This window comes from Pleurodeles waltl, chromosome 8 (assembly GCF_031143425.1).
Source record: "Pleurodeles waltl isolate 20211129_DDA chromosome 8, aPleWal1.hap1.20221129, whole genome shotgun sequence".
NCBI lineage: Eukaryota > Metazoa > Chordata > Amphibia > Caudata > Salamandridae > Pleurodeles > Pleurodeles waltl.
The window spans coordinates 472,755,905-472,780,854 of NC_090447.1; the positions used below are offsets into that span (position 1 = coordinate 472,755,905).

The window sequence follows — 24,950 nt, forward strand, 5'->3', positions numbered from 1 at the left end:
ATGGGGATTTAGGGTTGTTCTGACCTCTGATGGATGAGCACAGGTCATTGAGGTGATAATAGTAGAAGATATTGACTCTGAGGTGCCCAACTGGTGTTGCATGGTCAATCTTTCTGCCAACATGGACAGTTTCAACTCCAGATTTGTAAACTGAGACTGTATAAATGTTTCCAGTTTCAAGAACAAGAGACTGTAATGTTCCATCAATTTAGTGTTTAGAGCTCTTACCACATTCCAACTCTGCAGTTAAGTTATTATATGATCTCTGGGCATCATTATTGTGTCCCCTATTTAAAATATTACAAAGTGGCTTATCCAGCTGCTTACTACAAGTACAATTTGTTGTCTCTCTGTTTTTTCTTTTTGTTTGGAAGGCGATCCATAGGGGTAATGTCTTCTGCAAGAATTTCAAGAGTGTCATTTAAATTAGAACTGCTCCCTCCTCCATTCCTCTTATTACTCTATGGTAATCCATGGGGCTGACTTGATACAGTTATTTGGTGGTAACCTCCCTCTCCTTCTTCAGAGCAGACAACTTCACTTGCTACTGTAACTATGAGGACTATCGGACTTTGGTAGGATTGGCATTGGACAGCATCAATCTTCTCAACATTTTCGATTTCAGAACTAATGACCCCCATCACAGAAGACAAGGAATTAGTGATGGAGGATGTGGCCTTTAAAGTAGGTTTCTTAATCCTTCTACAGTGAGTTGCCTTTCTCTTCCCAATATTGTAGCTTAAAGGGCTTACCTTTTGTGGGAGGGGATGAAAGCATTTGATGGATAAAGAGGCCAAAAAAGAGGACCCATCCAAGCCTCATCCGGGTGCCCATTCTTGGCCCAGTCTTCGCCCTGGGCACATGGCTAGGAGCATCACGCGCGGCAGGATTGATGTGGCATTTAAATGCACCCTGCCCGTCTCCTATCTGGACTTTGTGGGCCTTGCAGTCCTATCCCTGTCTCCTGGTGTGTCGTCCGCTGCGGGATTGATGCAGCCTTCAAATATGCCCTGTCCCACCTTTGCCTCCTCTCTGGAATTTGTAGTACTTGACCTCTCTCTTGGTGCACCTGCGGCATGTGATTGATCCAGCGTTTAAATGCGCCCTGCCCTTCCTCCCTTCTGGGCTTTGTAGTCCTGGCCTTGCCTCCTAGTGCCGCTACAGTGTGGGACTAAATTGGCTTTTAACTGCCCCCAAGCAGGACTTTGTGATTCTGCCACGTTTATACCTCCTCTCTCTGGGAGTTATGGACCTTGAAGTCCTGGTCCTACCTACTGGTGCGTGCTCTTTACAGACTTCTTAACAAATAGGTGTTCTCACCCCTTCTGGTCTTACCCCACAGAGAAGGGCAGACAAGAGTTTCTTCTCCATGGTGTTCGGTTACATTTGACCATTACTGGGGCAATTCATTCTTCTTCCACTGCATCAGTGAAAGGATGACATATTCTGAAAATGTCCTGAAAATCACTGCCTTTAAAAAAAACTGAAATACAGTTATATTTTGTCTACGCAAAATATTTAATTACTCACCAATAGGAATTCTTGCAAGAGCAAACAAATATAGGTTAGTGGACAGACCAAGAAGACCATAACCAAGTGAGCTCAGAAGAATGCAGAAAAGAAGGGAGACTCTTCTTCCAACTACATCGCTCCAACTGCCCTGTAGTGGAGTAAAATACAGATTTACTTAAAAAACACAAACCTATGTTGCCAATGCATGATAGAGTGTAACGCAATGAAAATGCTTGGTACAGTACCAATACCGTTTGACATCTCTTTAACAACAACAAAAAAACATTGTCATGAAAAGCAATACCAAATCTGTAGTTTTTGCATAACAAAACCATAGACTTTATTGCAATACTGCTTTAAGAAAGGTCATATTTTGAAATGCATGTTATCTTATTGTAACACACATTTAGAGACCATATTGCGGCACATACTCACTCTGATGTAAGCTCTATCTGGAATATTCGTCAGACACCTTATAACGGATGAGTCTTCGCTCCGTGAAACTCTCCGGGCAGTAGTTGCAGAGCTAACTGACAACAGCACTGGTCAAGTAACAGTGACCATCCAGAATGGAGCTACCTATCAGATTTCCATGTTAAGAAGACATCAAACCGTTAACAGATTCCTTTGTTATGGAGAAACTGTAAAGGTTGACAGATTTCTGGGCCATCAAGATCAAAAGATTAACACTAAGGGCCTGGTTTAGATATTGGTGTAAGGGTTACTCCGTCAAATGGTAATGATAGCCCATCGCCCGAAATCTAAATCCTGTTATATTCTATGGGATTTAGATTTCAATGGATGGCATAACCGTTATCGTCGTGATGGAGTAACCCGTCCACCAATATCTAAATCAGGCCTCAAGTGTGAACAGTAAAGTGATGAGCTTGTCAGCAAAAAGCCGACGAACCTCTTTAAAGTCCTCAACAACAGGAAGGACAATGAGTGAACAAACAGGTGGAATATATGAACAGCCTGTCCAAATTCCACATTACACATACCTTACCCTTCAAAAGAGTATTTGGTGTCAGATATCATTCAATGTTATAAGAAAAAAGGACCAATTCTGTGAATTTCTTTTAAGATGGGGAGGATCAAAGTTAAAGATGTTGGCACCGACAGCTTTGTCGAATTTCTGTGTGGTCCATTGCCACAGGTGATGTACACATCCACTAGATTCTTGGCTGGACATACAGGCAAAATGTTCTTGATGTTCAAGATGTATGGATATTTAGGGAGTGAGAAATATAGGGATGGACTGATGTATTTTCAGTAAGACTAGTAATGAACACAAACGTATAATTGGGAGGCTGAGAGATGTTGCTATTATTAGTTTAAAGTACACTATTAAGTGATACAGCAGACTATAATCCATCTCGAAATGTGCAGATTGTTTGCTATATGTGAAACATAGGTCTTGATAGAAATTCCATATATAGGTGCGCTTGTTTCTAGTAGTCTAGGATATCCTTGGTCCTCCTGAAGTGGCAAAAGAGAAGTGCCATTGAGTAGTGGGCTGTTTAAACAATGTGTCAGCTTGGCTCCCCTCGGCATCTTCTTGGCCCCCTTTTCAACTTATGAGGGTGTTTATCACATTACACCAGAAAAAACAGCATTTACATTTCCGGTTACCAAGAAAACTCACAGGGCCTCTGACTGACCTACCTATCTGTGCAACTGCAATACTTCAACCAAACTATTCATATAGTTCTTTACTATCGCTAATGACCTATAGGTCAGTCCTGTTGTTCAGTATTCACACATGAAGGCCCTGAATAGTGCCACGTTTATTTACATACCTATAATCGTACTCCAGTTATATCGCACCTGTGCAAACACAAATCATACGTTGCAAAGCAGTAAAGGCAATGTCTCTTATGACTTAAGTGTTCATTCCTCACCCCATATAAAACCAGGATCGTCAACATTTTTTATACGCATAATGTGGTGTCTCATTCTGCAATCCAATATGCTTTAATAGGAAAATGGCCGTCATGAAATGATTAGAGACTCCATGAAAGTGCCCCGTGTTCTGTTTTACAATGGTGTCTTATGATAACTTATGATGCAGGGACAGAAAACCTCCTATATGGGGGGAAAACGTTTTGAACTTCACTTTAAACTATCACTGGATGATAAGACAGGTATGCGCATTTCCCCACAATTGAGTTCTGATTCACATAGAGCATATTGTACTAATATCCTATTTTTAGCGCCCCTACATCAACAAGCATATAGACATGCTGCCTCAGTTTGATACAGGCAGGGAACAAATATATTCTACTAATGATTCCAACACAGTACTGGGCACTGTTTATTTGGCTCCTAGCTACTCGTAATTTGTTGACATCCAGTATTATGGGTCACGAAGCCCTACCGCCATAAACATTAGGTTGTCCGCTATTATTTTTCTGGTCCTTTTGTCCATGGGTAGGAGGAGACCCGATGGAATGAAGGCGAGCCGCTTCATACTGCCCTCCCTTTTGAGAGTTTAAGCTTTCAAGTTAACCAATCCTAAGTGGGAGCCATTACTTAAAAATGTCAAAACGTTTGAATAGACTTTACTGGGATGGTGTCTCAATAGCCTTAGCCTCGATGTCCACATCCACCTAGGACACAAAGAATGCTTTAGCAACATCGGGATACCACCGTAATACAGTGCTTCAGATCCTTGTTGGTTGAAGACTAAAGACAGGAAAATATAGGACCGATAAAAAAGCAATAGACCCCACACCCTAATAATCTTCACCCTTTTACCACCATCTTGCAGGCATATGATCACCATGGGCCTGTTCAGCCACCCTTTAATAAAACCTAGCAAGTCATTGGCATCTACGGCTGAAGAGAAACAACAGCCTTCCACATATATGCCCTTGCAATTTTCAAGCTAGATAATTCCCTTGCACCAGGTTTGGTAAAGCATTTCTAGCCTTTAATTTCTTTCCAAGTATTCCACAAACTGAATCTGTAGGTGTCAAACCTCCTCTTCGCCTTGCTTCACTGTGCAATCAAGCTCGGGTAATGCATTATGGATCTTGCTTTATGGAACTTCTCCACACTGTACCCATTTTTTTGTATTTCCTTTGATACTCTGAAGCATGGCTATAATTGTGTTTTTTGATGGGGAGATGGTTTCAGTACGACCGCCCTTAGAGGGATGTCTGATTGCACTTTGGTTTTGCCTATTTTGCAGTCTATTGTAGCACGTAGTTACCTAATTTATGGCTTTGCCCAATGGATGCTGATTCTGGAGGTGCTGGATCCCTAATCTTCATTACAGCTCAAGCTAAAGAATGAAAGATGAAAAATAAAGCCTTCAGAAATGAGCACAAGGTCTGCACATCAGCTGTAATGGAGTCTAATGAAAGAGTGTTGGAAGGTGGGTTTGAGACCTGAACTCTGCCTCCAAGCTTTGAAAAGTGACTTATGTAAAGGGAGGAATGTTATTGAGAAAATGGAAGTGTTACTTGCCATCCTTAATTCCCATCCAATTACACATTTATACACAATGTTCAATAGGTGACCTACAGATCTGAAGAAAATAAGATGTGCCATTCATAACTGAACGCTGAATACAGATGCACTCTCCCTCCAGATAAGTCAGACAGAACTGTACACAATACGTCAGAGGAGGCTTCAGAACTGGTGAAAACACTCCTTATGATGCAATATGCCAGATGTGCTGTTAAGAATGGAAGCCAGTACTACACATGAGGCAATCCGACAAGGCACAAAATTCCAGATGAGTCTTACCTACTTGCTGGAAATGGCCCTTTTTGTAGGGTCATCCCTAAACTTTTTGTCTCCATCCTCCTATTTTTTCTGACCTGTTTGTGTTGGCTTTAGGACTATGGGCACTTTACCACTGCTAACCAGCGCTAAGGTGCATATGTTCTCTGTGTAAATTGTATTGGTGATTCGGTTTTCCATGATTGGCATATTTGATTTACTAATAAGTCCCTAGTAAAGGGCACTAGGGGTGCCAGGGCCTGTAAATCAAATGCTACTAGTGGGCCTGCAGCACTGGCTGTCCCACCCACATGAGTAGCCCTGTAAACATGGCTCAGACCTGCCACTGCAGTGTCTTTGTGTGCAGTTTAAACTGCCAATTCGACTTGGCAAGTGTACCCACTTGCCAGGCCTAAACCTTCCCTTTTTATACATGTAAGGCACCCCTAAGGTAGGCCCTAGGTAGCCCTAGGGGCAGGTTGCAGTGTATGTTAAAGGTGGGACATGTACCGATCTGTTACTGCTAAATTCAGTCTTCACTGTTGCAAGGCCTATTTCTCTCATAGGTTAACATGGGGTCTAACCTATAAATATTTTTAAAGTGCAGATTCCCTTTGAGAGCAGATACAAATTTGGAGTTTGGGGTCTCTGAACTCACAATTTAAAAATACATCTGTCAAAGTTGGTTTTTAGATTGTTAGTTTGAAAATGCCACTTTTTAGAAAGTCGGAATTTTCTTGCTTAAACCATTCTGTAACTCTGCCTGTTTATGGATTCCCTGTCTGGGTCAGTTTGACAGTTGGGCTGTTTGTGAATCCCCTCTGGATAGTGAGACAAAGAGAGCTGGGGTGTAGCCTGCATATCCTGATGAGCCATCTGTGCTAGGGTGGAGGGAGGAGTGGTCACTTCCACCTGAATGGGCTGTTCCTGCCCTCTCACAATGCAGTCTCCAACCACCTGGTGTATTTCTGAGGCCTGGCCTGGGCAAGGCGGGATCTTGTGAACAACAGTGACTTTCCTTTGAAGTGTACCTGCTTCAAAGGTAGAAAGGGGTATAAGTAGTGGACTCAAACTTCAGACTTTAGATTTTTCAAGATCACTTCTGGAACCAAGAGGAACCTCTGCCAAGGAGAAGAGCTGAAGAGCTGAGGAGAAGTGCTGCCCCTGCCTGTGACTGTGCTTTGTTGGGCTGCTTCTGCCTGTTAAAGGCGACAAAGACTGGATTTTGTTGTGAATTCCTCCCCGAGAAAAATCTCCAAGGGCTTGAACTAAGCTTGCCTCCTGTTGTTGAAGTTTCGGGGCCATCAAAGACTTCCCCTCCCAGCCCCTGGACTCTCTGCTGAGACTCCTGCCCTGCCAAGTGGTGCCTTTCCAGTCTCTGGGCCCTTGAAAGGTAAAGTTGGCAGACAAGAGCTGAAAATCCACGCACCATCTGCAACACGGCTGATAAACGATGCGCCGTCGGCTTCGCGTCTGGGAGATCGGTGCATCGCGGCTGGAGAAACAATGCAAAACACCCACTTGCGGCTGCTGATAAGGATGCAAACCCCACACAGTGCGATTTTCTAACACTGTGCGACAGGATTTTCCATGCATCGTACCTGGGCATCAAAGTCAACCCGAGTCTACGCGGATCCTAGGTGCCCCGTCCGGAAAACGATGCATCGCTCTCTTGCGAGGGAGAAAAATGACACATCGCCGACCTGACTGGAGAAGAAACGAAGGAAGGGATAGACGCATCACTGCCTTTTCCTGTGCGGCTTTTTTTTTTTTACGCTAACCAGGTACTTTGCGCAAAATCATCGTTTACATTGTTTTGTATGTAGTAAGACTTATTATTTTGAAAATTCATATTTTAACTTAACTTATGTATTTTGGATGTTTGTCATTTTGGGCTTGTTTGATTTAGATAAATATTACCTATTTTTGTAAACTGGTGTAGTGTCCATTTTGTAGTGTTTTCACTGTATTACTGTGTGTGTTGTACAAATACTTTACATGTTGCTTCCGAGATAAGTCTGACTGCTTGTGCCAAGCTACCAAGGGGGTAAGCAGGGGTCATCTAAGTGTATTTTTCTTCATTGCCCTGACTAGAGTGAGGGTCCTTGCTTGGACAGGGGGTAACCTGACTGCCAACCAAAGACCCTATTTCTAACATTACTGAAGTGTAAAGGGCGCAATGGTAATCAAACCTACGTTATTAGCTGGCTTTCTATTTCTGCTTTCCTCTCCTTGTGAATCTGTCATACTTACATTTGTTATGAGATCAACAAAATGTCAAGAATGTCGGGCTCTGCTATTAGGCATATCAGAAAGTTTTGTGGGGGCCCTAGTTGACAAACTCAAGTGGGACCCCCATAGAAACTTTAAAAAAATGTCCTACAGGAAAGGACATAATAAAGAATATCCAGAATCTGGCACCATTGAGTGGTATTAGCCAAGGAAGCTATCTCATCATTAATACATTAGGCAGGTTTTTCTAAAACCGTTAATGTAGCGCCAGCCGGTGTTGTCGTCTTCTACTGTACTGCCATTAATATAGCACTTTCTAGCCCCAACAAAGTGAGAAATCGGTTTGCAGACAGGGAGCAAGCTACACTCAAAGATACAGCATTAGAAACTACTGTCACAAATATTGAGTTACAATTTGCTATGCTGTTACTCACACAGTTTGTAAGTACTTTACTATGCAATTTATCTTGCAATTGGTTAAATTAAGCAGTCAGAAACTGTCTTACAATCTGTTATATCATATATCCGTAAGAGGTTATGTGGTTTGTCATTGTAGGAGGTCTTTCAGGTGATTCCACCTGTGGTCGTGCAGTGATCATCTGAGCAGTCATGCGAGCCATCATGCAAGCATAAAATTCACCCTCTTATACTAGAGGCAGCAAAGAAATATTAAATGTGTCATCCCGGAAGCGCCAAAGGTCTCCGCTTGTGGAGTAATGCGAAAGCATCAGGAAAGTACAATATGGATTATTTGTTGAAATTCAGCACAATACTGAAGTTGCAGACATTGTTTAAGCGCAATGTACTAGTCAAAGGCTTGTTGTTAATAGAAAGTTAATTAAAAAATGTCTACTGTACGCTTTCAGATAAATCCTAATTTTGTCTCCGAAGATGTGTATCAGCTGTTGGAGGCAGCACGTTCTGGTTGGCTGAGACAAGGCCCTAGCCAGGCAGAGCTCACCTCTCCCATTAGGGGTGGGTGATTACACTCACTGTATAACCTGTGCTCACTCTTGGGTAGGTTAGCACAGAGCAGTCAGGCTTATCACAGAGGCAGTGTAAAGCACTGGCTCAGAATATCCACACAATAAGTACACAGAGTCACAAAAGACGCTTTACACAAGCTGTATGTAAATAAAGTTTGCATTCAATGCATACATGAATAAACACCACATGAACATCGTGTAAAGGTCGGCATAAATCACATTCAGAAAGATAACTACTAGTACGAGGTCCAACAGTGTTAAAACAACATCAGCAGTATGTACACATGAGAAAAACAATACTTTCCCTCCCAGCGCCTACATGCAGTACTACCACGTTGGCAGCCCGGGACCCACCCAAGCGATCACACCAATTCAATATAAAATAGTTGTAGGATGAAGCCTTGTTCCAACGATAGCAGCAATGTATACACACAGATAACTATAGCACTTTTGAAATAGCTCCGCAGCCTAGGTCGCACTAGTAAACTTAAATGGCAAACACTATTATAAACAACGTGCATGACAGTGCTACTGCATGGTGAAATCAAGCCCAGGTACACACTCTCACTTTGCACCGCTACACATTCCACTGATATCAGTATTGCTAGTATACACGCACTCGCACACATTCGCTTGCAGTACCCTAAGGCAGTGCTCTGACTCACGGACAGTGGTTACACTTAGTCAGGATTCCAGGGCAAAGACACAAGGGTAAAAAGCGAGAATGTCTGATCAGGCAACAGTCGGCAAATTAAGGCTTGGTCCCCACTCGGGAAGTTCACTCCGAGGCCTCCACACCACCTTCCGGAGCGGACCCCAGTCTGCAAAGCCAAAGGGAGGGTCACCTTGGGACACACCGCTCACTGTGGAGCCCAGCCAAAACAGACAGTCCAATTCACAGATAATTACCAATCTGGCCCCTCCTAGGACAGGAGGCACTACATCTGTGCCGCGATGACTTGGACTGCCCCAGGTGTCCCAGTTGCACATAAAGAGTTTACAAAATTCTGTACCCTCCTGGGGCACAAAGTCTGGTGCACGACGTGCGCAATAACTTAAGTCACACCAGGCAATTCCTTTCGGACATGAAAGGTCATCAATGCTGCGCCTCCCTGGAATGAGGCCCAATGTCTGGTGCGCGATGACTTGAGTCACACCAGACAATCCTGCTTGCACATGAAAAGTTCCAATGCAGTGCCTCCTTGGAATAAGGCTCAAAGTCCGGTGCATGATGACTTGAGTTGCCCCAGACAATCCCGCTTCCCCACAAAAGGTTACAACTCCAGCGCCTCTGGGATTGAGACGCCAAGCCTGGTATGAGGATAAGGTAGCTGATCCCCCTCTCAGGGCTATTTAGGGTCTACCCTATGGGTTCTCTTCAGATTCTGCTTGCAAGTTTCCTTCAGGAATCCCCTGCAACAACTTCACTCTTCTGACCTCGGATCAACCGCAGCCTGCTCCAAGAAACGCTGTACCTGCAACAAAGTGTCTATAAGAGACACTTTTCTTCAGCAACTTCAGCTCCAGGTCAGCATGTGCAACAGTTTCCATGGTGTGTACGCTCTGGGGACTCCTTGCCTTCATCCTGCACCAGAAGGACCAAAGAAATCTCCCGTGGAGTGACAGTCACTCCCCTGCTCCAAGCACCTTTCTACCCTGCGACTACTCTCACAACGACGAGCGTGCTCCTAAGGACACAGAGGGTGGACATCATCAACACAGACTGTCCTGAAGTCCTGCTGACGCAGTTTGGAGAAGGTAAGAGCTTGCATTCCCCGAGAACAACGGCACCCTGTGTACTGTGTCTTCTTCACCTCCAGAGGCCTCTGTGCACTCTTTGCAGAATTCCTATGTGCACAGCCTGGCCCAGGTCTCCAGCACTCCACCCTGCGACGCTCAAATTGCTGAGTTGTTCTCCGGCGGCGTGGGACCTTCTTTTGTTGTGCTGTATCAACCACGTTTCGCACCTCCTTTGAACCCGGATCCTGTGGCTTTTGAGGGTGCTGGTTGGCATCTTGAGGGGTTTCTAAAGTTCAGAGAGCCCCCTCTTCCTCCTCACACAGAGCTGAGGCCCACAGGTCCCTCCAGTGCCATTTTGACAAAAAAAAAACTTTTGTTGTAGCCAAGGCTTGTTGGCGCCTTCCAACACGAAATCTCGTCTGCAACGATCTTCATGCCGTGGGACATCTTTTGCATCATGCCAGAACTCACTGGCATCTTCCCAGGGTGCATTTCTGCAGTCTTCGACTAACCGGGGACTCTTCTTTTGCACCCTCTTCAGGGTTGACAAGGGCTCCTGTCCTTCCTGGAACTTCTTTCGACTTCTGGACTTGGTCCCCTTCCTTTGCAGGTCTTCAGGTCCAATAATCCAGCAGTTGTTCTTTGCAGACTTCGTTGGCTGCTTCAAAATCCCAAACACAAGGTGTAGTGTGTCCTAAGGAAACTTGCAGTACTTTACTCCTGCTTTTCTGGGCTGGGGTAATTTACTTACCTTTACTGTATTCTTACTCTCCCAGTAATTCTGCACACACTACACTTGTCTAGGGGGGAATTTGTGATTCATATTTTAGTATATGGTTTGTGTTGCCCCTAGACCTATTTTCTCCCATTGCATTCTATAGGATTTCCTACTGTTTGCATTGTTCTATGACTATTTACTTGTCTAATTTTGATGTCTAGTGTATATATTGTGTATAATAATACTTACCTCCAGAAGGAGTATTGTCTCTAAGATATTTTTGGTACTGCGTCACCCAAATAAATACATGTATTTTTGGTAACACTGAGTATTGTCTTTACTTGTATGTAAGTACTGTGTAACTATAAGTGGTATTGCATGAGCTTTGCATGTCTCCTAGTTCAGCCTAAGCTGCTCTGCTATAGCTACTTCTATCAGCCTAAGCTGCTAGAACACTACTACTTCACTAATAAGGGATAACTGGACCTGGTATAAGGTGTAGGAGCCCAAGGTACCCACTACAAACCAGGCCAGCCTCCTGCATGCACATATACGTAAGCGCCACTTCCTAACTTATGTAAGGAGGGTGTGCATGCATTTTACATGGTACTTACAGTGGGAAAGTGCCCAGGACCCTAATCAGCAAAACCTCAAGGAAGAGCCAATCTCCTCTGCAGGGAAACCCACGTGGAGGTTCTCCCCTACCAGGGCATGGGACACCCTTGTGTACCTGCCCTACCTTTTTACTACCACCTGCTCCACCCTCCAGGGGGTGCTCTAGGGGTAGTGGGAGGGCTATTCAGGCCTGGCCTCAGAGGGGAAGATGGGAGCTTGAGCATAGGTGCACCTAACTGAAAATGAAAAGTAAAGCAGTGTCACATAAGCGAGCCGACGGCCGCTATGAGCACGAAGTAGACACACAAAAGGAAACAGAAATTCGCTTGCAGTGGAACATACCAACAAAAGTGCAATTATCCATGTAACCAGCAGAAGTGCAATTATCCATGTAAACGGCAAAAGTGCAATTATCCATGTAACAGGGTCGATGTCATGCAAAGAGCCTGACAACTGCCCAGCGAGATCGTGCTGACAACGAAATAAAGAGAAAAAGCAGTCCAGAAACCATACAGAAAACATGGAGCCTCATATGTTTTCAGTAGTTGGCTGGTGTGCTCAAGGAGGGCTAAACACCAGAAAAGGCATGACGTATGCAAGCCATTCACTAATTAAATCAAGTGATTTTTAAAAGGCAAGCCCTCAAACCAACCAAATTGATGGGCGTGACATGGGCGTGCTTAAATGCCCACAGAGAGATCACACCAGGTCGACCCTAAAAACATAAAAGTTGACTGTGACTTTTCATGACTCAGGTCCTCATGAGCCTTCCTCATTACTTCTGTCAGCCCGTGACTCCTAATTTATTGTTTTCCAAAGTACTTCTTTTCCCCAATTCAAGCAATGAGTGAGCTCTAGAGAAAGAGGAGTGGTTTGTTTGTCTTTTGCAAGCATCTTGTTGCCAAAGAATGTTCTTCCCTTTACTGAGAACTTTCCTCATTGTGCGTTTTCTGGATGAAGCGAATAGTTCTTTGAGCACACAGAATTGCTGGAATGAGTTTACACTCTCAGTAGGCACAGTAGCAGAAAGGGTGTCGGACGAATCTCGTAAGTAGTATCATCTCTCAGTGACTACAAATCTGCAATATTTTTCACAGTGAGTGAAGATCTCTTTTTGTTAATTTTGCTTTGCTGTTGGAACTGACCTCTCCTCTTTGCACGAGCGTGCATGGGTACAGAGTTGAAGTCACAGGCATGGGGTCGCTGTGGTTCTCCAATGCTTTCCTGAAGCGGTATTTTCAGTGTATGTTATATGGAAACACAAAGCTTCATTGAGAGATTCTACATCAATTCAGTAACAAGCTTTACCTGTTCGGCTGTAAAAAGTAGGTGTATTTTTTATCATTGTTGTGAAGCCCATACAATGATGTAAGCAAAATTCCATGGTGAAAGCATTTTCCATATAGAAACAATGTATTATAGTGTATGACTGCAGCTAATATATAGAGAGGAAACAATGCTGAAGATCAATGTCACCAGAGTGTTTTACCATTTATTTTCCCACAAAAAATGTTGCTGGGTCCGAGGTTTCACTACAGAACGATAGGATTTGAATGTTTGGTTCCCCTCGAACATATGGAGCACACACGCTGCAGTGGGTCTGTGTCATCACAGGTCTGTGGTACTGCAGTCATGCAGGGTACAAAAGGAGAGGGATTGCACAGATTCCAGGCATAAATAGTCTATGCGTTTGTGCATATCTGTGTCCACCTGCATTAGCACAGGCTAGACCTATTGGCTTTGCCAATGCTTGTTTTTTTATTCTCTCAAATTTATGAATTAAGAAACTGGCAAAATAGAAAAAAGAATTACAGCTAGGGATAAACTATTGTGCAGGCTGCCTTACGTAAGCCACTGAAACATCACATGTAGTAACACTTGAAAACCCTAACTTGATACTTGGCAGGTAGAATGTGTGTGTGCATGCATTCAGCTGTCAGTGAGGGATGAATTTGTCTTCAGCCAACCTTAAGTAACCGAGGTTGCGGTCAACTCATACAATGGTCTCCTAAATTAAACATTTTAAGACACAGCTGTCTACTACCAGATGTCTCTAGATGTCCTCATCAGTCTCAGTCCATCTGGTATCCATACTTTTAAAGACAAAACATTATTTAAATCACTGATAAATGTACAAGAACTTACCACCAAGGTACTGGAGAAAAGCTGCAAAATTCCATAAAGTGCACCTAAAGGCAAATTGTGAAAAGGGTACATCAATAGGACTGTTACTTGCAACCAGACATTTATTTGAATTATTATACAACATGCCATTGCTTCATAAAAGCCAACTGGTGAATTGCAATGCTGGTCACAGACAGCCTTGGTTTTTAGGTCAACAGCACACTGGATTATATGACTAGTGATATTATAATCAGTGGACTAAAAGTCCCAGTATGAGAGCACTGATAGATTCAAATAAGCGTTGGCAAAGCCAATAGGTCTTGCCTGCGCAAGAGCTATTGGCTTTACCAATATATTTTAGCCATGTTGTAGGGAAGCGTGGCTGCTGGGCAGACTGTTTGTAATTTACTTTAAAAGGTGTAATCATGCGGCTGGCGCTGGCTTTGTCACAGTACTTTTTAGGTTTTGCCTAGACAGCATACTCACTGTCTCTGCAAGATATTTGGTTAACATACTTACCAGTTGTTAGTTTCAGAGTCGCTCTGATTTCCCTCATTTACATTTGTCTTGGCGTGTTTGCGTCATGTCCTCTTTTTGTGTTTGGCTCTTCCTTGAAGCATGGACCAAGTACTTGTGTCCTTCCACTCCTCTTGTTTTTGGAGCTCCTTTTTTTTTTGGTTCAAGCACTGCATATGAGTGCTTGTGCTTTCAGTCCATCCTCCATATCCACATCCATGTCGCTTCTATTTCCTCATACCTGCTCCCCTTCCATGTTGCTTCTTTTCCCCATCCAACCCCCGCTCAACAACATAAGCAAATCAACTCATATATGACCGGAAATAGGGCAGTCGCTGTGGCACAGAATAAGCATTCCTTTCTACTGTAAAGTGTGACTGTGATTCTGTGTGCCTTCCAAATAAAGAACGATGCAACATTATTTATTGTCCCCCCCTCTAATATAACTTATGTACAACAATGTTTCTGTTGCGTTACACTTTGTCCAAAATACAGTGCTCCCTTGTGCAGTACCTCTGTCAAACATTGACAAAACCCACAGAGTGGCTTCTCTTCAGCGATTAAGGACCCCATAGAACTTGAACTGATGCTCTGGTGTAGGCTTTTGACTGCATTCCTCTAGTACACTGCACTCCACTCTACTCCACTGCACTTTATGCCACTCTACTCTTCTTTGCACAACTGCACGTTATGCCACTGCACTCTACTCTGCACAACTGTGCTCTGCACCTCTCCACTCTACTCTTCCCTGATACATTTTTTGCCACTGCTTTCTACTCTGCGCCACTGTAATGTACTATGCACCAGTCCCCTTCACTCTACACCACTCCACTTTTCGCCACTCCATTCTACGCCTCTCCACTCTGCTCCACTCCAATTGTACCCCTGCACCCTGTGGCACTCTATTCTGCTCTGCACCACTGCACTCTATGCCACTCCATTCTACTCTGCACAACTCGACTCAAGGTCACTCTATGTCACTGCACTCTACGTCACAGGGCTTAATGATCACTAAGGTATTCTTGAATTCTGAACTTTGCCATTGCTGGTTTAGTATAACGTCTATACATTAGCTGTATTACTACTTGTGGCCCTACCCGACACCTGTGTTTAGAGGCTGACTGCAGGTCACCACTCTGCATACTGCTTTGGTTACTCTCAGTCACGCTTCTATCGAGCGCTTTAACTTAACATTTTAACATATCGCCTACCTTTTTAACCGTGTTTCGTGTGTGTGTGTGTGTGTGTGTGTGTGTGTGTTATCTGCACTGCGCTTCTCATTTTTCCACATACCTACTATACTTTAGATTTAATTTTTCCACCATCTTTTATCTTCTCTGTCATCTTATTCCCCGCTACCATTTTGGTAGGTGATCTAGCTTTTTTTTTTAACTACGAGTACTTGCCCATTATAAAAGGATTCATGCGCTTGGCACGCCAAATGTAAGCCCATCTGCATCCATCCGCGCCCGGCAGAGACCAGAGGACAGACATTCTTCCCAAAGAGATTTAAAAAGACTAGGTTATTCAAGACAAAAACTGCTAGCTCTCAATAGCCTTACTCCGAATACAGTCCACTCAGTTATACTCCCTGATTACCCCATAATGGCCTGTAACATTTGCACTTGGACTCCACAACTCTACTTCTCATCCCCCCTTAGCAAAACCAAAGAATTACCAAACAAACATTTATTGGTTAACTGTCGATCTTTGCCAGCCCATAAACTACAAATATTCTTATTATTATAAGAACACACCCCAGATGCCTGTTTTTTAACAGAAACTTGGCTTAGTCAAGACTCCTCTTCGGATATAGTGATGGCACTGCCCCAGGACTATTCAATTAATCGCCTAGATAGACTTCATGCTGAAGGTAGGGCATTGCCATCATCTACAAGAACTCAATTAAATGCCTTACCTCACCTTTTGATATCCCGGACCGTGAAAGTTTGTTCTTCTCTCTATCCTTAAATGCTACATTCACCCTGTCTGGATTACTTATTTATTGCCCTCTGGGACCTTATGGGAGATTCCCTCAAGCTCTACCCGACTCAGTGGCAGACGTGTCCTGTACAACCCCTAATTTTACAATCCTTGATGACTTTAACATCCACGCAGATGACGAACATTGTCTTTCCACCAAATCTTTACTTTCTGACCTCGCCTCATTAGATCTGACACAGTTAATTAAGGGATCCACTCACATAAAAGGACACACTATAGACTTGGTATTCAGTAACCATCCCAATCTATTCTCTCATACACCCCTTCCCTTGATTTGGTCTGATCACTATTTACTGCTACTTACGATCCCTTGTCTCTCCTCTTCCCCTCACCAAGTTCCCATAAAATCGACTTACCGCCAACGGTCAAAACTGAACCATAATGATTGGCTGGATACATTACATCTCTCACATGCTATATGTAATGAGTCTGGTCTCTGCTCAATAGAGAATGTTAATAGATGGATTTCCACCTCTTTAGATTCCATACTACCAATCAAGACTACCATCAGAAGGATTGGCTATAAGATCAAACCATGGTTCACACCCCAATTGTTTCAACAAAGTCTTAATTTTAAGGCCATCTGCACGACACATAAAGCCCTCCATAATAAGGGTCCGCTGTTCGTCAGGTAAAGTATAACACCCAATACCCGGCAGAGGTCACTTAGATCTTCCACTGCTTCACTGGTTAACATACCCTGGTTTCAGAAAGTAACATGCGGAAGTAGCTCTTTTTCAGTTAAAGCCACTTATCTCTGGAACTCACTACCCATGGAATTCTGAGAAGATCAGTCGGAATTTTCCTTTCGTAAAAAATTGAAGACATTTCTATTCACAGCATAGGCACCTCTAAGTTTAGTAGTCTACCTTCAGCGCTAGGAAGTCTCCAGGTAGCCATGCGATCTAAAAAATCTGTTAAACAAAACAAAACATTTCTCCACTCTCCTCTGCACCACTGCACTCTAGGCCACTGAACACTACGTCACTGAACTCTACACCTTATTACTTACTGTATGCCACTATACTACATACTACTGCACTCTATTCTATGCCAGTGCACTCTAAGGCACAGAACTCGACACAACTCTACTCTATGCCACTGCACTGTACACCACTCTAATCTCTGCCACTGTACTCTACTTCACTCAACTCTGCAGCTCTCTAAGCCACTGTACTATGCACCACCCCACTCTACTCCACTCTATGCCACTGCATTATACACTACTGCATTATACAACACTCTACTCTTTTCTACACCACTTTACTCTAAACCACTGTACTCTATGCCAATCTATCTACACCACTCTGCCCGTAGCCACTGCACTTTACACCACTGCATTCTATGCCACTCTATCTACTCAGTACCACTGCACTCTATGCCACTGCACTCCGCACCACTTTATGCAATTGACTCTACTCTACACTGCTCTATACCACTGCACTCTAGTTAACTGTGCCCTACTCTACAGAACTGCACTCTACACCATTGACCTGTATGCCACTCTACTCTCCTCTGCACCACTTTACTCTATGTCACTGCACTCTACGCCACTCCACAACTCTACTCCATGCCACTGCACTCTATGCCACTCCACCTAATGCCACTCCACGCCACTTCACACAGAGGCACTCTACACCACTCCACACAATGCCACTCTACTCTATGCCTCTCCGAGCCAAGCTACTAAACTCTATGCCACTCTACTCTATGAATCTTCCCCACACCACTATGCCATGCCCTTCACTCTGCTCCATGGCACTCTGCTCCACAATCCTTCAGTCTACGCAACTCCAGTCTACTCTATGCTAGCCCACTCTACTCTACTTCCTTCACTCTATGCCACTCTACTGTATGTCACTCCATACAACTACACCCTATGCAGCGCCACTCTACGCCACTCCCCTCTAAGCCAATGTTCCTTCTAATTAATCATTGTCACTTCATAGGCTCAAATGAATAATTTAATGAATGCAGTGGAGTCCTTTGTAGTGAGTGCTGAATGTACATCACTGTAAAGAAGGGAACCTAGGTGTGTTCCATTGCTCAGACACTCCGCTTAGAGGGAACTGTGTTCTACACAACTCTACTCCACTGCACTCCACACTTCCTTCACTCTATGCCACTCTACTGTATGTCACTCCATACAACTACACCCTATGCAGCGCCACTCTACGCCACTCCACTCTAAGCCAATGTTTCTTCTAATTAATCATTGTCACTTCATAGGCTCAAATGAATAATTTAATGAATGCAGTGGAGTCCTTTGTAGTGAGTGCTGAATGTACATCACTGTAAAGAAGGGAACCTAGGTGTGTTCCATTGCTCAGACACTCCGCTTAGAGGGAACTGTGTTCTACACAACTCTACTCCACTGCACTCCACACCTCTCTAATCCACTTGATTCGATGTTACGCTGCACCACTCTATTCCACTCCACTCCACTCCACTGTACAACATGGCTAAAGGACATTTATAAAGCCATTAGCTCTTGTACAGGAGAAACCTATTATCTTTGACAATGCCTGTTTTTCTTATCATTTGTGGGGATGGGCAACATAGATAACAGGAGGGAGGCAAAGGTCATTGGACAACACATATCACTATGACACACACTGGCCACGCCATTGCCTTTTTAAAGTTTTGGTGGGTAACAAGGACAACAGGATGAAGGGAAGACGTAACATGGACAAAAAGGGTGGGAGGTGGAAGATGGAAGATGCAACATAGACAAGGGGGATGGGAGGAGGAAGCAGCAGCACAGAGAAGAGGGGTTGGGATGATGATGAAGAAGCAACACAGACAAGAGGAAGGGGGAAGAAGCATCACTGAGAAGGGGGTGGGGAGGAGAAGCAACACATATAATGGAATGGGAGGGGGAAGAAGCAGCACAGACTTGGAGAAGCAATAGGACAAAGGAGGTGTGAGGTAAAAGAAGAAACACTGACAAGGGTGGTGGGAGGGGGAAGAACCAACACAGACAATAGGGGTGGGTGTGGTAGGGGAAAAGTGACATGGGCTAGGAAGTGGGGAGGGGAAGAAGCAACATGGACAATAGGGGTAGTAAGAGGAGAAGAGGGAACATGGACAAGGGTGGTGGTGAGAGAGGAAGAAGCAACATGGACGAGGACAACAGGGGAGGAAGAAAAAGTAAAAATAGTACCTCTGCCAGAGTGTGATCAGAGGAAGGACAGCAATCAAGCAGAAGCAATCAGTACTTGGTCCATGCTACAGCCGAAAGAAGAGGAGGTGCAGATAGCACACGCTGCTGATTAGAAAGCACCAAATAAAAGTCACAATGAAGCCAACGCATGGTAATCCATGCGCTGGCTGCAAGCTCCTTGTTGTATTCAATATCTCTTGCAAGCCAGAATGCATGCACTGACAAGGGAGAGACATAAAAATAAGGACTAGATGTTTTATACAAGATAATCAATCAATCAATCATAGCATTTATAGAGCGCACTACGTACCAGTTAGGGTTTCAAGACGCTGAAGGGGGGGGGGGGTGCTGCTACTGGTCGAAGATAATGGAAACATAGGCAGCTAGGATACTGGTGAACCCTGTTACAGACATCAAAAGGTAATGCAAGAAGTAATCCTTGCATTTTTGTAATTTTTAGAATATTCCTACAGCCTAATCAATAGAGGGATTCAGAAGGAAGGCATTAAGTGATGCTCTATCAACATAGATAGAAGAGCCAAGGTTATGTCTTTGATCACAAACAGCGGCCAAGTGGAGGGGGATCTTTCATGGATTCAAAATCCACCATTGGCTTTAGAGAAATGACTGCACGTTGAATGACGGATGCATTTTCCTCATACAAGTACATGTATGTCTGATTTGCTGTTGCAATTGTTTCTTTACAACACACAATGGTATATTAATGCACATTTAGGCAACGCTCTGTTTGACTGTGGGGCATCCCTGCAATTCATTTTTTGGAATAATTTAAACTCACTGAACAAATACATTATCATATCAAAGGAGCAAGAACACAGCATGTCAATTGGAACCAAAAGATCTCAAACTGGAATAAAATGGGACTATTCAAGGTATATTTATTTACAATTAGTGCAAACAGAAAAGACTATGCTCGCTTTGCACTTTGACTAATGAGGAGTTGGATGTTTCAAGGCTGATTCACAAGGGCGTGTGAGATTTCATATGTAGCAGAAGGCACCATACTCATTCAGGATTCTGTTAAACAGCCCGTTTGTTTTTAGTGAATATATTCTATCACAGACTAAATGAGGGGCGGGTTTCCAAAACTTCAGGTTAAGATGCAGCTACAAGAGAAAGATATGGAGTAACTAGAAAAAAATGTGCTTCGTAGTAAAAAAAAAGAAAATCCACAATTTGAGCCATCATCACTTAGGGGACAGTTGCATACTGCTGACTGGTGTTATTGGCTGAGCCCATAAGATAACACAGGTGGAAACCAGTGGGTGAGTCTGATTGAATGAAATTAGCCCTGGTACCACCTAATACACAGGAGTACAAAAAGACCAATACTCGTACGTCAAATAATAGTACCCATTTTAGGAGCCAATAGGGATGTTGAGCCCACGGTGTAGGGTAGGTTTGTAAGATCAAAGTACTATCTAACTGGAGAGTACTCAGCTGTGGTAGATTATGGGACATGTATGGGTTTTTCTCTGAGTTTGGGCGGCCGTTTTGAGGCCTTTTCTGTGAAGCCTTTTCTTTGAGAACTGATGCACCCATTAACTATATGACCATATCTGTGGTCAGCGGTGTTGTTTACCTTCAGCCTGCCTGGCCCTCAGGTACTATTGGACTTCAAATGGAAGCCAGGATGCTTACTTTGTACATATGAACCTTCAAGGACTAATAGGGTGAACAAGGCTTACTTCAGGACATGATAGTTGGTCTGGAAATCTGATACAGTTTGGCACACCAAACACACTTAAACTCAACACCTACACAGATCTAAATTGTTTAAAAATAATTGATCTTTATTTACAAATGGGCAAAGTAAAATAGTTTAAATGATAAATAACACAAAAACCCATAGAGGTCCTAGCACGGCCTGAGATACAACTACAGTTTTCTAGTGTTTAAGTCGAAAGGAATTATATTGGAATTAAGTGAGCTGGAGACCCTTAGCAATGTTTAGAATTCTTTGAATCCAATTTCTTTACTACAGTAGTGTGTCCTAATAACTGAAATGATCAGACTGAAAATTAAAAATGTATGATCAATGTTATGGCTATGACTGCCCTTCATCCTCGTTTCTGATCATCCCTGGGTGCAAGTATTTGTGAATATGCAAACATCTTTAGAAACCCAAAACTAACCATCAAAAGTGAACCATGATATAAATCCTAATTCACAAAAAGGGAAATTTCTGGACGTCAAAAGCTACTGGCCCCAAGCTAATGGGAGGAAGATTTACACAAAGATCTCATCAAGTCAGTCCTCCATGAGTACCCAATTGTACAGGTCATGTAAATAGATGATCATGAGTGAATTTTGTCATTGCTGGGGGCATGCTTGGAACCTGGAATGGACGGAACCCAATGACTCCCACCAGCAACTGAGAAAGTTAGATTCATGATTAGATTCCTCCCATACCTTCAAACCACTGTATCTAAAAAACTATGAGTGCTTGAGGTCTTACAAGGTATACAGAACACACCATATTAATTTCATTACAATACACTTTGTAGGCAAAAGGACAGAGCCATATTTAGGGTTTGGTGGAACACTTTCATCACCATAAATCAGTGGTGCTTCCCCCCCCACTAAAGATAGATTCTCCCACTCTAATTAGTTGATGAAAGTTCCAGGCTTGCCCAGCAGAATTTCAGTTGACTCCCCCAATGTGAATGTATGGTAAAAGAGCCTATTAGCCAAGGGGCCGACAGGTCAAAATGACTTTAAGCCGTATAGAGGAAGAAATGGCCACCACACATTTTTCTTAACCATGCCCACCATGTGTAATGGATATGGTGGTGGAAAATATAGTGGCCTATGAGTGCAAGGAGCATTGCGCCACCTGCATTAGGAATTTATTTTCTATGAACAAAAACAAATGTTGCTGAGTGTGCACTTTTATCATCGCGCCCACTTACCAGAGTTTCAGTGCTCAGAAGAGAGCTTCCATGAGGGCTCTAGTCTCAGCACAGAGATTCTTTTCAGGCAAGCGTGAGTCTTTCAAAGAGGTCCAACGGTCATCTTCCAGATGCTGAAGCATATTGTTTTAATAGCATATTTATCTGTTGGGAATAGGTGGGATAGCAATCTTCAGACATCTTGGGATGTCTGAGTTTCATAAAGAAGCAGAATGATGTCCAGGAGGTTTCAGGTAAAGGACTCAAAGTTCAAAACAATTACTTTAGTAGGTTTGGTGTAAAATGCGATTATTCTTTGAATTCAATACCATCCCTGTCAAACTGGTTGTGGCAATGGGAGCTACAGGTCAATAGAATGGTAGAACACGTTTAAATCATTTAAACTAATGAAACAGATTAATTACTCTATGAAAATGTGAACACACTATTGGAAAAGTAATGAAAGTAAACCATTGAAAATGGTACTAAATGCTGGTACTTGTAGCGTTACAATACTAAGGACAAACAGTTCCATTGCCAATTGAAGACAATCTAAGACAATCATTCTAGATTACAATTCAGAAGTCGCAATCAAGTTTGAAATATCTTAATACAGAAATCTAGTGCCAAGTTATGTGGTAACAAAAAGAACTAAATGCATAAGCAAATAAAGAGATAAAATGAATAAATACTTCCACAAATGGACTTTGTAATCTCTGGAAGACATTCTTTTTGAGAAGAGCCCTGCACAAGAGCTTCCAGAGGATGCCTCTAGTTCACTGGCGAGGGCCAACATTCTGGGACTTTCCCCAAATCCTTTTACAGAAGAAATAAAATTACCTGAAATTCAGTCCTCATTTTCTATACAAATGAATGATCCCATTATATTTATGGAAAAACATCTATAAAGTTCAGACCTAAGCCCAAAGGGAGCCTACATGCCATAATATAATTAAAACAATGCAGTAGCAGTAAATATTAATAAAACACATTGCACAAACTCACTACAGAAAGTAATCAAAATAATCAACGGAACAAACAATCTGCAAGATCAGAAGAAATCCAAAAAAGGGCAGATCTCCAGTAGCATTATGTAAAGCAGCAGAAAAAGTTAGAGGGCATGGGCAGGACAAAATTAATGTGTGTGCAATCCTCTCCGTAAAGTCACGAGGGTTTGGGGAAAAACAGATCTCAACTGAAAGTGGATAAGAAAAGAAAAAGGCATTCATTTTTATGGCACAGTTAGTTGAGAGTAGAAAGTGTTAACGCGTTCCTTTATGACTAATTTACTCACTTTGGGACTCATTTTAGGCCAATGAATCTTTTGACCCTGATTGAAGACACCTTAGGACGAGATAGCTAATCAACATGTCAATCAATATGTCAATAACATCATCAATATTTATTAAAACAATGCAATTTACCTTAGTCAATGACATTTAATGAAACTAAGGAAACACCGTGACCTTTCAGTCATGAATAATCACACCAGAATAATATTATTTTGTGAAGTTTATTCCCTACTGATTACAATTCTACTAGCAAGTTTATTAGTCTCAAAACCAAGAAACACATTAGCATAGTCACAATATGGCAACTCTAATAAGATTTCATCAAAGCAAGAATCACAAACATTAGAATATAACACAGCATCAGCATAGGTTATCCTCAGCAGAATATAATTATCATGTTATTCAACAAAGCATAGATTCAGTCATTTGTCTATTTGCGTCAGTTTAGTGAACCCCTCTCAACTAACCTCTAATTAGCATTGGCTTGTTGGATTTCATGCAAAAAATGTAGTAACACCAACTTGGAAAAACATCTAACTACGGTCTCTGTCAAAAGAAGCAGTTGGTACCTAGAAAGGAAAAGCAAACAGACAATCACAATTTCATTGTCATATAGTTACCCTCCGTATTTGGGTCAGCACTCAGGTTTGGTCTTCGTCCTCAAGACATCAGTTGATTCGCCGTCAGGAATTCAGCTCCGGAAAAAGGGGCGCTTCCCTCATAAGGAGGTAAAGTGTAAATGGGCAATCTAAGGGCAAGGATGATTCTAAGTAAAATTAGCAAGTCACTAAGCAAAGTGACAAAGTCTCTGGATCATGGCAAATTGCATCAGCATCTCCCCTAACTCTCTCCTATTCCCTCCTGTTCTAATTTACTTCCTGGTGTCAAGGGTTTTTATCCCCTTTTCATTGTACATTCCCCTAAAATTTGGTTGGACAAGGGGTTGCACCTCATTATCTTTAACCAATTGTCTTCACATTAGGTCATCGAATTTGTCACCCCAAAAAAGTTCTCACTTATTTTATTGATCCTTATGATTGACGTCTTTAGCGGGTGGAATGTCCGGTATGATTTCATAGTCTTGTGGTCCTTTGCACATCTTCGGTCAGTGGCTCCATTGTCTGTACCAGTTCAGGCGCCCTTGTACCTACGAGCAGTCTACAGTGTTGCATTCAGCTAAAATGTTTCTTCAAGCAAGTCAAATTTCATGAGAACGGATCTACTACAGTTACAGTCAGCTTCTAGTTTAGAGAAAAAAACAAGAGCTCATGTCCTTCAGCAAGTCAGAACACTGCATGTTAGAAAAATACATATAATATAAGAGTCAGGCAGCTAGGCCTCGACTCATGCTAACTAAAGCCTAATGATTTATTAGCAAAACTTTAGCATATACCTATTATTATTAAT

At 42.7% G+C, this 24,950-nt stretch overlaps 1 protein-coding gene across 1 annotated transcript in view; it reads right to left on the bottom strand.

Annotated features, from left to right (window-relative positions):
• Positions 1–24,950, bottom strand: part of MFSD9 (major facilitator superfamily domain containing 9) — a 122,525-nt gene that overhangs the window by 40,555 nt on the left and 57,020 nt on the right. The window contains exons 3-4 of the mRNA XM_069204439.1: positions 13,678–13,721; positions 1,531–1,660 (exon numbers count right to left, since the gene is read on the bottom strand). Of these exons, the coding sequence (XP_069060540.1) occupies positions 1,531–1,660; positions 13,678–13,721 (174 nt within the window). The remainder of the gene's footprint in view (positions 1–1,530; positions 1,661–13,677; positions 13,722–24,950) is intronic.